At 24.7% G+C, this 11,094-nt stretch overlaps 2 protein-coding genes across 5 annotated transcripts; both read left to right on the forward strand.

Annotated features, from left to right (window-relative positions):
- The first annotated feature begins 1,420 nt into the window (after positions 1-1,420).
- On the forward strand, positions 1,421-4,266 carry LOC122716288 (spermatogenesis-defective protein 39 homolog). Of its 2 annotated transcripts, none has more exons than XM_043939214.1 (9): positions 1,421-1,468; positions 2,436-2,592; positions 2,713-2,894; positions 2,978-3,114; positions 3,180-3,207; positions 3,274-3,418; positions 3,488-3,729; positions 3,810-3,986; positions 4,088-4,266. In XM_043939214.1, the coding sequence occupies exons 2-9, from the start codon at positions 2,556-2,558 to the stop codon at positions 4,211-4,213; spliced, it is 1,074 nt and encodes a 357-aa protein (XP_043795149.1). In that variant the 5' UTR covers positions 1,421-1,468; positions 2,436-2,555; the 3' UTR covers positions 4,214-4,266. The 2 variants fall into 2 exon arrangements, with proteins under 2 accessions (XP_043795149.1, XP_043795148.1); XM_043939213.1 differs by lacking the exon at positions 1,421-1,468 and adding an exon at positions 2,210-2,355.
- A 225-nt stretch (positions 4,267-4,491) lies between these two features.
- Positions 4,492-9,646, forward strand: LOC122716328 (microtubule-associated protein RP/EB family member 1). Of its 3 annotated transcripts, XM_043939308.1 has the most exons (7): positions 4,500-4,937; positions 5,345-5,634; positions 7,205-7,436; positions 7,751-7,798; positions 8,314-8,402; positions 8,472-8,627; positions 9,046-9,646. In XM_043939308.1, the coding sequence occupies exons 2-7, from the start codon at positions 5,368-5,370 to the stop codon at positions 9,112-9,114; spliced, it is 861 nt and encodes a 286-aa protein (XP_043795243.1). In that variant the 5' UTR covers positions 4,500-4,937; positions 5,345-5,367; the 3' UTR covers positions 9,115-9,646. The 3 variants fall into 3 exon arrangements, with proteins under 3 accessions (XP_043795244.1, XP_043795243.1, XP_043795245.1); XM_043939309.1 differs by lacking the exons at positions 7,205-7,436; positions 7,751-7,798 and adding an exon at positions 6,054-6,318 and having other exon boundaries at positions 4,492-4,937; XM_043939310.1 differs by lacking the exon at positions 7,751-7,798 and having other exon boundaries at positions 4,503-4,937.
- Positions 9,647-11,094: the final 1,448 nt, after the last annotated feature.

Genomic DNA, 11,094 nt, shown 5'->3' on the forward strand with positions numbered 1-11,094 from the left:
AGAGAAAAAGAGAGATGTGGTACATTTTGTGTAACATTGATACGTTGTTGTAAATAATAAATAGATCGTACGTTGTATCATGGTTATATAATTTACCTCATTATCATTAAATTTACATCCATTAGTATAAATTGTTATCTTATATTTTATTTTATCGTATATTTTAATAAATATATAATAAATAATAAAATATGTATAGAATTTAATTGCGAAAAAAAAAGAAAAAAAATTTACATGCAATCTTAGACAAGATACAGAAGTAAATTTGATGCATTCTCTATTCTATATCTGAAAAATATTAATCACAGAATAAAATTGAAATTAAGATTAAATTTCAATATCAAATTATAAATCAGAAATAAAATTATTATAAAGTATCTTATAGTACATATATAAAATATTGCATGTTATATTTATATAATTGTATTTATAAAAATTATTGTAAAATACTTTATATAAATACGTTTCGCGAAATCGTCATTTTAGAAATACATGTTAAGGCTAAAAGTTTTAAATTTAATATTTTTTATATTAAAAATTAAAGTATATTGTAGTTTTAAAAGAAAAAAAATGAAAATATATTCAATAATTCAAATGACATTTAATATCTATACATACGCCGAACTATTGTAGACAAGGAAAGTAAATAGTGAGAGAAAGATAGAGATAGATTAAAAATTGTGAAATCAGCGCCATCTACAGAGTGCCGCAAATGAAACTATAAATAAAAAAGGATAGCAAATAATAAGAAAAAGATAGAGATAGAGTAAGAATTATTTATCAACGCCATCTCTTGAGCGCTACAGATATTATTTCGAAAGGATAAAGTAGAGTAGAAACTGAATATCAGCGCCATCTCTTGAATATCAAATACATTACTTTAAAAGGATAAGATAGGGTAAGAATTGTCTATTAGCGCCATCTCTTAAATATCAAAGATATTATTTTAAAAGGATAAGATAGAATAAGAATTGAATATCAGTGCCATCTTGTGAATAAGTTTATAAGAATGTTTTCGATATTTTTAAAAGATGGCGCTCATATTCAATTCCTATTCTGTTTTACCTTTTAAAGAAATATCTTTGACATTTGAGAGATGGCGCTGATAGACAATTTTTGATTTATTTCTATCTTCTTTTTTCTATTTGCTATCCTTGTTTATATAGTTTCATTTGCGGCACTTTATAGATGGCGCTGATTTCATAATTTTTAATCTATTTCTGTCTTCTTTTATTATTTGCTTTCCTTCTTTATATTTATTCGTATAATTATACGAACACAAGAAATAGTTTCAATATCTGATTTGTTTTTATTGTCTTTCTTGCTTAACTTATTGATTAAAAATTAAAAAATTTGATACTATTTAATCGAATTTTTATTTATGTATATCTTTTTTATATATTTTTATATTTTTTCTTATAAAATAATATGGGATACCTGTACATTATATATTATATTAATCCTATAGGTAATGTAATATCTCGTTTATTTTTAATTTTGAATTCTTATAATTAGAATAAATATATTTAAAAAAATGTGATTATTTTATTATCTAGTTTATGCTAATTTATGATATAAAATATTTTTTACATCATTGATGATATTTATTTTCCATTATGATGATTAAAGCTGATTAAATGTTTTACGTTGATGTTCTACATGATGACAATATGGTAGAAAATTTAAAAAATATTTTCACAAAGCAAAATAAAATAAAAAAAAATATATAATGAAATAATGGCATTAAGTGTGAAGTTTTTTTTAAATTATTTACGATTAAAAATCAACTAAAATATCTGTAAGGCACGATAAATCTTCCAACACAAATAAATTTAAAGCAATTTTGCACAGTGATTCTCAAATCATGTTTAATAAAAATAAAAAAAAATGTACAAAGACAAATGTATTACAAATATTAATTTGCTATAATTTATTTCGTACAAATTGTGTAGAAAATTATATAGAAAATTATTTTTAAGAATTATGAATTATTTCTATTTTAGAAATAAATATATTTTGAAATTTTTTTCTATTAAGAATTGGAATATTAACACTGAAAAAATAATTTAAAAAATAATTTCAACAATAAATTATATTCAAAATTATGTTATTTTAAATCATAGAAAGCATAAAAGAATTTATTTTTTTAAAATTGGTACGTCAACTTATGAAACATAAGATCCCATAAGATATTAGGTCTACGTCATATTTATCGTCTATGATTTAATATATTAGACATTTTAGTGTAATTACGTAGATTATTTATACAAAACTAAAATCATGACTTCTGCTAAAGATGATGAAGATTTTTGGTACAGTAGTGAAAAGCGATCTTTCTGTTTTGAAAATAATGAGGTTAAGTTAATAAAATTGATGTTAATAATAATTTTAATACTAATTTTCTATAATTTTTAATAAAATGATATTAAAAATAGGTGGATCAATTGTTTGGAGTATCAAAAACTGATACAGATAAATTATGGGCTGGTATTTCAAATACGTCAACAACAGAAGGATCTTTAAAAACTTCTACTGATTATCAACCACTTAAGCCTATGTTATCTATTATCTCGGAAAAAACGCTTTCTTGCAGTATGTCAGTAAAGTCATATATAGATTGAAATACTCAATGCAATAGCTTGAATTTTCATTATTTTTATTAAATAATAATATAAATAGATTTATTCATTACATGAAAATTTTGTTTCACAGTTTTAGCAACAGATAAATTACAAAATCTTCATCCAGAAACAGCTATTGTACAACCAGATATTACTCTTAGAAAAATTTTACTTGGCCAACCATATTCTTTGGAACAATATAAATCACTTGCCAGTAAAACTGCCTTATTAGATACAGCAATAATAAATGGTGATGGAAATGCCATTTTAATAGTAATAATTTTTTATTTCTATAATTTTTTTAATTCTTTTTAAAATTTTTTTATATACAATAAATAAAAGAAATTGTATTTTAGATTATTTTATTTCTTACAAAAACTCTTAAAAGATCTTTAGTTCAAAGGATATTAGCAGAAAGACCTGATGCCGTGAATGTTTACATAAGATATCTTTCTATAAGATTACAAATAAATGAAATTACTGATATTTTAACGTATGTATTAATAATATGTGAACGATTTTTTAATTAATTTTCTAATTAATTTTTAATTTTTTCAGAATGTTAGGACAATCAATGGATGCTGCTGTAAGTTTTATATTTATATATAACAAAATTGTTAATTCTATTATATTTCATTTATTTATATTTTAGATGAAGACTTTACATATTATTATAAAAAATACTCGAGATCCTGATAGATTATTAAATAAACTTCGAAACAGTTATAAAACACAATTCTCAGCTTTAACTGAATGTAAAGAAGCCTCATTTGTACAATCTTATATAAAATTACTTGGTAACAAAAATCACTTAAAAATAATATATAATTATATGTAAATATATATATTTATTAATATATTATTAGAATGGCAAATGGCAGTGAAAAAATTAGATGGAAATGAGGACATTGAATTAAATTCATCTGTTCTTGATTGTTTAAAACATGCATGCAAAGGTCATTGGAATTTGTCAGAAAATACTTTAATGTCTCCTACAATTTTATCTCAACAACATGATGTCTCTCCTAGACAATATCAAAAAGTTGCATTAGAAGTTAGAGCATCAGCTGCTGAATGGGATGATGTTGATCGATTACTTTTAACAAAGGTGGGATTTTTATATTAAAATAAAATATAATAATGTAATAATATATAAAATTTTATAATTAATTTAATAATAATTATTAGGGATGGTTAGGAAGTAAAAAATTACAAATTTATCTTCCTATTGAAGATGTGCTAAAAATATTGCATAATAATAATGCACCTTCTGAAGTACTTGAGAAATACTTAAAATATGTGGATAATATAGAGAGACGATTGGAATTATCAAAAAATATGCATTGTTTTAGAATAGCTATTGATGTAAGTATATAAATATTCAAACATTTCTAATATGCTGAATTAATACATAATCTTCACACATTAAGTTAAATTGATGTAAAAATTTTCAATTTTTTTCATAGATACTTGTACAACAAGCAGATCGTACTGCATTGATGGAATATAAAACAAAATTACAACCACAATCTGAAGAATATTTTTACGCAGAAAGCGCGCTACGATTACCATCAGTTAAATGGAAAAGCTAAATCTAGTTTTATTTATTGTACTGTATTTATTATATTTATTACACAAAAAGATAACCATACATTTTTTAATAACTAGTTTTAATTTATTCTTCCTTAAAAAAAATATATCTAAATTATTTCATTCGTATATAATTAAAATATTTTCACAAAATATCAAATACAAAAATATTAATTCTTAATGATAAAAAAAATGATAAAATTCATGATAAGTATATATCTAGTATCATCTTGTCCAAGAAAACTGCTGTGATTGGCGAATATAAAATAGACTTCGTAAAATGGTACACACCTTGTGAGTCAGGATTAAACATTTTATCTTTTCTGTTAACGGCTATCACGAATTCTTCGATTTTGAACATATCTCGGAGCAACGAACTTCTTTACCGGTGTCTGAAATCTCTAAAGTGTGGTTGTGTTCGTTTGTTAATTCCATTGACAGACGCATGAAAATTTTGTTGCTACGCGGTCGATTCGATAGAATAGCAAGATCGAATACGTGGTAAAAATAAATGTGTTTGAAAAAAAGCACAAAAGAAAAATATTCGTAATAATTGTTCGATTTTTTGGTGAAATATCTATTGCAGTACATGTGTATCGTCCAATCATTATTGAAGAAACCGTTAGAAATTTCCGTTGTATGCGCATTTGAACGATCTAGTATACATTTGTCATTTGCGTGCGGGAACCACTCCCGATTGGTGTTACGGTGTTTCTGCGATACTCGGTAAGTTATTTTATGAATATCTTAGACATAAAAAAATAGGATAAAGATTCCAAAATTTATTTTTATGGTTCGAATCAAATACTAGTATTAAGTGTTACAAAAATATGCATACATTGAAATCGAGGCATGTGGAAGAAAGGTCCCGAATATGTCGTCGGTCAGTGTTTCGAGCCAAAAAAGTGAATGGAATGTTATTCCTTTTAAGTCTACTTCGAGATCAATCGTTCAAATGATATCAGTAATCGTTTTATAATTGATCAATTTGTTATATTAAGTCACTGTGTTAAGTGATGATTTTTGAACTTGTTGTTTCTATATGTTAATATATGTTTTATATTATACGAGTTATTGATAACATATAATTTACTTATACATTTTTTTCTAATTTTTTAATCATTATATTTTAGTTATTTAAAAGAAGAATACAGATATGGCTGTTAATGTTTATGCAACAAATGTGACAACTGAAAACTTAAGTCGACATGATATGTTGGCATGGGTAAATGACTGCCTTCAATCATCATTCACCAAGATTGAAGAATTATGTACTGGAGCTGTTTATTGTCAATTCATGGACATGCTTTTTCCTGGAAGTGTGCCATTGAAGAGGGTCAAATTCAAGACTAACCTTGAGCATGAATATATACAGAATTTTAAAATTTTACAAGGTGGTTTCAAAAAGATGAATGTAGATAAGGTAAATAATATAAATGTATATAGAATTTATTATAAATTCTAGAGTTATTATAAATTCTATATAAAATATTTTTAATTATCCGAAAATTTCTTTAAATTCAATCATTAAGATATTTTAATATTTAATATTTGTGTAACTTTAATTTTAATCAAAAAATGTAAGATTGACAATAATGTTATGAAAACTAAAAGCATAATTTATATTTATGAAATTTTACTTGTTAGGAAACTTAGAAAACATAATAGTTTAATGTAGATATCAATGAAACAACATTACTTATGTCAAGGTAAGGTAAAGTACTGAATCAAGATATACTCTGTATGATAATATATAGAATCATGTTGCTTCACTAAAAAGTGTTATACAAAGTGCAATAAGTATAAAATTACATTAAATTTATTATTATGAAAATGGTTCAGGTAATACCAGTGGACAAATTGGTAAAAGGCCGCTTTCAAGACAATTTTGAATTTCTACAATGGTTCAAGAAATTCTTTGATGCAAATTATGATGGCCGCGAGTATGATGCTTATGAAGCACGTGGTTGTATACCATTGGGTTCTGGTGTTGATGGAACTCATAATTTGTCAAATCCTCAATTGGTACCTTTACCACCTCAATCAAAACAGACGCAAATGCAGCAAAAGCATACACAGCAACGTAATATTACCCCTCGTCAACAGGGTACAATAATATGATGTGTCAATTTAATAATGTTGCTTTTTGCATGTAATATATTTTTATCTATATAGTTTGAAAAATTATATAATTAAATGCTGCATCAAAATTTATTATAATTATATGTAATTGCACTTATAAAGTATCTAATGTATATTAATAGTAGAAAGCACTATTTGCTTTTGCAATCTTAATCACAAAATTTATAATTATGCAAATTGAAATTATTTATAGCACAATATTTTTATATATTATTTAATCATTTTATAAATAAGCAAATATTTATTTTTTCATTATGTTTATTTTTGCAATAGTAATTATTACATATAATTTAAGTATAATTTAAATATAAACAGCATGTTGTTTATTTTCATCAACATATAAATACAATTTTTAAGACAGTTATTTACTGTAGTAGTAGAATGGTATCATGACTGTTATTTTTAACAATCTATAAATACATTCAAGTGGGGAGTAACAGATTGTCTTAGGAGAATAGAGCAAGCTGGATTTTCTTTAATCTTCATACTATATCAATTGTAGGAAGCACAAGCTTTGTTGATATACAATATGATATGAAATTTAGAATTTTATTAAAATTTATTAAATTTACATTATTTCTCAATTAAATTCTTGAATATATATATAATATATATATTATTAAATTATTAAATTAAATATATATATATATATTTAATTTAATAATTTTTTATCAAATTTATAATTTAATAAAATTTCCTAAAACTCGTTATTTTTTTTTTTATTATTTTTTTTTTAACATATTTAATTCTTTTATTTTATATTTTAAGTTTTTATAAAAAATTAGGTCCTTTTTTATTTTATTTATTTAATATATTTTGTTCCACGTGCTTTTTTTTGCAATCATTTACAGATTGTTCCAATTGATAAACTGGTGAAAGGCAGGTTCCAAGACAACTTTGAGTTTTTACAATGGTTCAAGAAATTTTTTGATGCAAACTACTCAAGAACAGAACCATACGATGCACTTGCTATGCGAGGAGGAGAGCCCATGGGTTCTGGTGGAAGTAATGCACCACATGGCACTAATACAAAACGCACTACTCCACGTGATGTAAATTCGGCTAAACCGTCTGCTCGTATTGGTACATTATTTCACACAACTTTTTTTTTTTTTATAAAATTGAAAATTATATTTATAAATTTAAACATAACTTAAATAATTATTTTTAAAAATAATCATGAAATTAACATTGACTTCTTTTTTAATTTGCAATCAGCATAGTCTGGTTTTGCTTCAAAATAACAATTATAAATAACAAGTTAGAAATTGCTACATACTATATAATCAAATATTTATTTATTTTTTTCTATACAAATTTTGTTTATTTAAACTATACATATAAAAAAACAATAAGCTTGTGAGTCCTAGTAATATATGAAGAAAATTTCGCTTCAGGTAAGACACATACAACGGATCTTCCCGTACCTACATTAAACGACACTCGTAATTATTTTTGTTTTTTTTTTTTATATTTTTATGCTTGTTTTTTTATTTCTTTAGATTTTTATAATTCAAGGTTTAGAGAAGGGTATCCAATAAATTTGAAAAAAATTTCTTGTAAAATAATAACACAGGAAAGGTAGTTCAAAATTGTAAAAAAAAATTTATAATTTTAATTGTCCATTCTTCATTTAATTGTTTGAAAAATTATGTAGTCATTGCTTACTTATTTGCTAATTATAAGTGCTGTACATAATTGTTTTAATGCATGCCTTTTGTCATTTTCTATTGTACAATTGTCTTTATAAATTATTATGGTTTTTATAATTAATATACATAACTACACAATTTGTAAAGATGTTTATACAATATAATTTTAATATTAAAATATTTATTATTAAGAGAATATAATTACTTGTGATTTGTAATATATGTAAATACATTAATTATATTGCATCTGTAGAATTATTAATAAAAAAATAAATATTTAAAAATAATACATCAAATTTTGTATTTAGTTACCAAAGCTCCAGCTCATCGTCCACAAGCGAAAACAGGAGTTGGCAACCGCGGCGAAGCTGGAAAAGTTGAAGAACTCAGTGCACAGGTATACATAGGAAAATCAAATTATTCGTACAAAATAATTTCATATTTTTATTGTATAATTTTTTTACAGGTGATGGAATTAAAAATGTCTTTGGAAGGATTGGAGAAAGAAAGAGATTTCTACTTCGGAAAATTGCGTGATATCGAAGTTATGTGCCAAGATTGTGATAATGGAGATCCTCCACCAATAGTCCAGAAAATATTAGAAGTCCTTTATGCGACAGAGGTATGTGAGAGAATTTCGATAAATTTACAATTGAAACTTCTATATTCTCAGGAAATAGATTTCAAAATTTAAAATTTTCTCACTGTAATAATTATTACATTTTACTTTTTCTTTGATTTGTCAGCATCAATAATATTTTACATTGAAAATATTATAAAATAAAATAAAATAAGATTTCTTTAGTATTAAGAGAATCTGAATAATCGAGATAATTAACTAAAAACTGGAATCACTGTAGAAAGTTAATATATTCTCCTAGAGTAATGCACATGTCTAACAACAATTCTTATAGGAATTTATATTTAATTTTTTTGGATCGTAAATCTAGAATAGAGGTTCTATTATGTCCATAATATCAAATTTCAAAACTCTATTACATTATGTTGTTGTTATTTTTTTTTTTTTTTTAATTATTTAGGAAGGATTTGCACCACCAGAAGAATTGGAAGGAGATGGTCTCGCGCCCGATGACGAGGAAGAATATTAACTTTACATTTTGTACAATCATTATAAAAAGTACGACAGCAAATTGTCCAAGTGCGTTTCAGTTTATTATCTATTTGTGAGCCAGTATCAGTACCCTTCGCATAATTGATAAGCTACTTTGTAAAGCTATTTAAGCATTTTCGCCTTCATTTCGTTACAAACGTTCACCGAGAGTTCATTAAAAGATTCGCACGTATAATTAGGATAGAAAGTACGTTAAATAATGCACTTGAATAACTTGTACTCTACGAAAAGTAATTATTAAGAATGAAAACAGAATTAGCAGTTCATATATTGTCATAGTTCTTTATCGTAATTAAAATAACGGTAGAGCTTTGAACATCGACAAATCTCAAAATACGAAGGAAAAAATGAACAAATATTTTTGGATGCAGATTACCTGACAAGTTGTCTGAATCCAGTTTGTTATACAGTAATTTTATGTTAACTATGTTCAATAATGTGTGAGTGTTTTTTTGTTTGTAAATGCACTATTGTTTTTATCGATAAATAGATGAAATCTCGTCCTTTCGTACCTTGTAATTCTTCGAAATTATAGATTGTATGAACGCATAATCTATAGTATAACTGTTTCAAACCTGTTCCAAGTCATTGTTAACATTTATTTGCATTGATCATAAATGTAAAACGATATATGATGTATGTCGAAAACTGATTCACGAAACGCATTAAATTGAATTTCCTAAGTTTTATACATACCTTCGATTTTTTCTTCTTTTTTAACTTAATGAAACAATACATACATTATGTTTCCATAAAAAAATTGTAAAACTCGTAGAAATGATTGCAATTTAAAATCTAAACGAGCGACACAATATGGAAATATAAATAAAATATAAATAATCATCGAGAAATAATATGATTACGAATAAATGAAACGACGACGATATTCATTTCTGTTTCCACTATATTTTGGAGATGCGAAAGATTGTTCGATTTGGACATTGGATTTTGAATCAATGCGCCTGATTCATTTTTGCAAAGATAGTAATTTATTTCACGCGAGTAGATACGCGAACATCTTCGTATCTCCATAATCCGTCTTTCAGAACGAGAATGGCCTTAAAAAGCAGCGATAAACTTGAGATTACAGAAGAAATACTCGAATTATTTAGAGAACAAATGCAAAGTGTATCTCTCAAAGTAATACGACATAATTGATAAAAAAATTACATTGCAAGCGCAAAGAAACGCTTAGCTTTTGAACAGACAACAAATGAAACAATTAAAAAAATAAATGAATAAATAAATAGAAATAAAAATGAAGAAAAACTAACGAAGAAAATTTATAAAATTGTATGATCGGAGAATGAGTGAAAGATAACGAGCGAAAGAGGTAAAAATCAAGCAAGCAAAAGTAAGCAAAATTATACACATATTATTTGCTAAGTTTGCGATGTAGCTTGGCACGTGTATTTTAAAAAACATAGGATTTAAATTAAAGCAAGAAACAATTTTATGTATTTGATATTTTAAATTTTCTCTTAAAGATTAATCATAGATATTAAAATAATGCGTCGATTATTATTGTTATTATTATTTCCATTGTATAAAATGTAATGCTCGTATTAATTATATGCAACGATTTTGAAAAAAGTACACGACGCATTTTAACTTGCGCTACGTTCATTGCTCTATGTGTGCGTTTACAGCGATCAATCGCAAGAATGTGCTTCAAAAATTTGAAATTTTTAATTATGAGGTAATAAATGTTTAATAGGATTCAATATTGCATGACTTTTTTTTTTCTTTTTTTATTTTTCAATATTATCTAATTGTATGACTTTATATATATAACTTTTTATGAAATTTTCAGAGATTATTATTATTAAGAACAAAATAATTTTTAATTATTTAATTTTTCAATTGTTTATTACATAATAAGTGATGTATATTTTTCTAAAAATTTTTGATCATCACATATATTGAAAATACATCTGAGTCAATTTGTGATGTTTCA

Source organism: Apis laboriosa, unplaced genomic scaffold, assembly GCF_014066325.1.
Source record: "Apis laboriosa isolate Shangri-la unplaced genomic scaffold, ASM1406632v1 scaffold43_cov150, whole genome shotgun sequence".
In the NCBI taxonomy this organism is placed as follows: domain Eukaryota; kingdom Metazoa; phylum Arthropoda; class Insecta; order Hymenoptera; family Apidae; genus Apis; species Apis laboriosa.

Coding starts and splice junctions, on each gene's coding strand:
- LOC122716288 (XM_043939213.1), top strand. CDS start 2,281: ATGACTTCTGCTAAAGATGATGAAGATTTTTGGTACAGTAGTGAAAAG. Junction 2,593..2,712: donor GGAAAAAACGCTTTCTTGCA/GTATGTCAGTAA, acceptor TTTGTTTCACAG/TTTTAGCAACAGATAAATTA. Junction 2,895..2,977: donor ATGGAAATGCCATTTTAATA/GTAATAATTTTT, acceptor ATTGTATTTTAG/ATTATTTTATTTCTTACAAA.
- LOC122716328 (XM_043939308.1), top strand. CDS start 5,368: ATGGCTGTTAATGTTTATGCAACAAATGTGACAACTGAAAACTTAAGT. Junction 5,635..7,204: donor AAAAGATGAATGTAGATAAG/GTAAATAATATA, acceptor AATCATTTACAG/ATTGTTCCAATTGATAAACT. Junction 7,799..8,313: donor ACCTACATTAAACGACACTC/GTAATTATTTTT, acceptor TTTTGTATTTAG/TTACCAAAGCTCCAGCTCAT.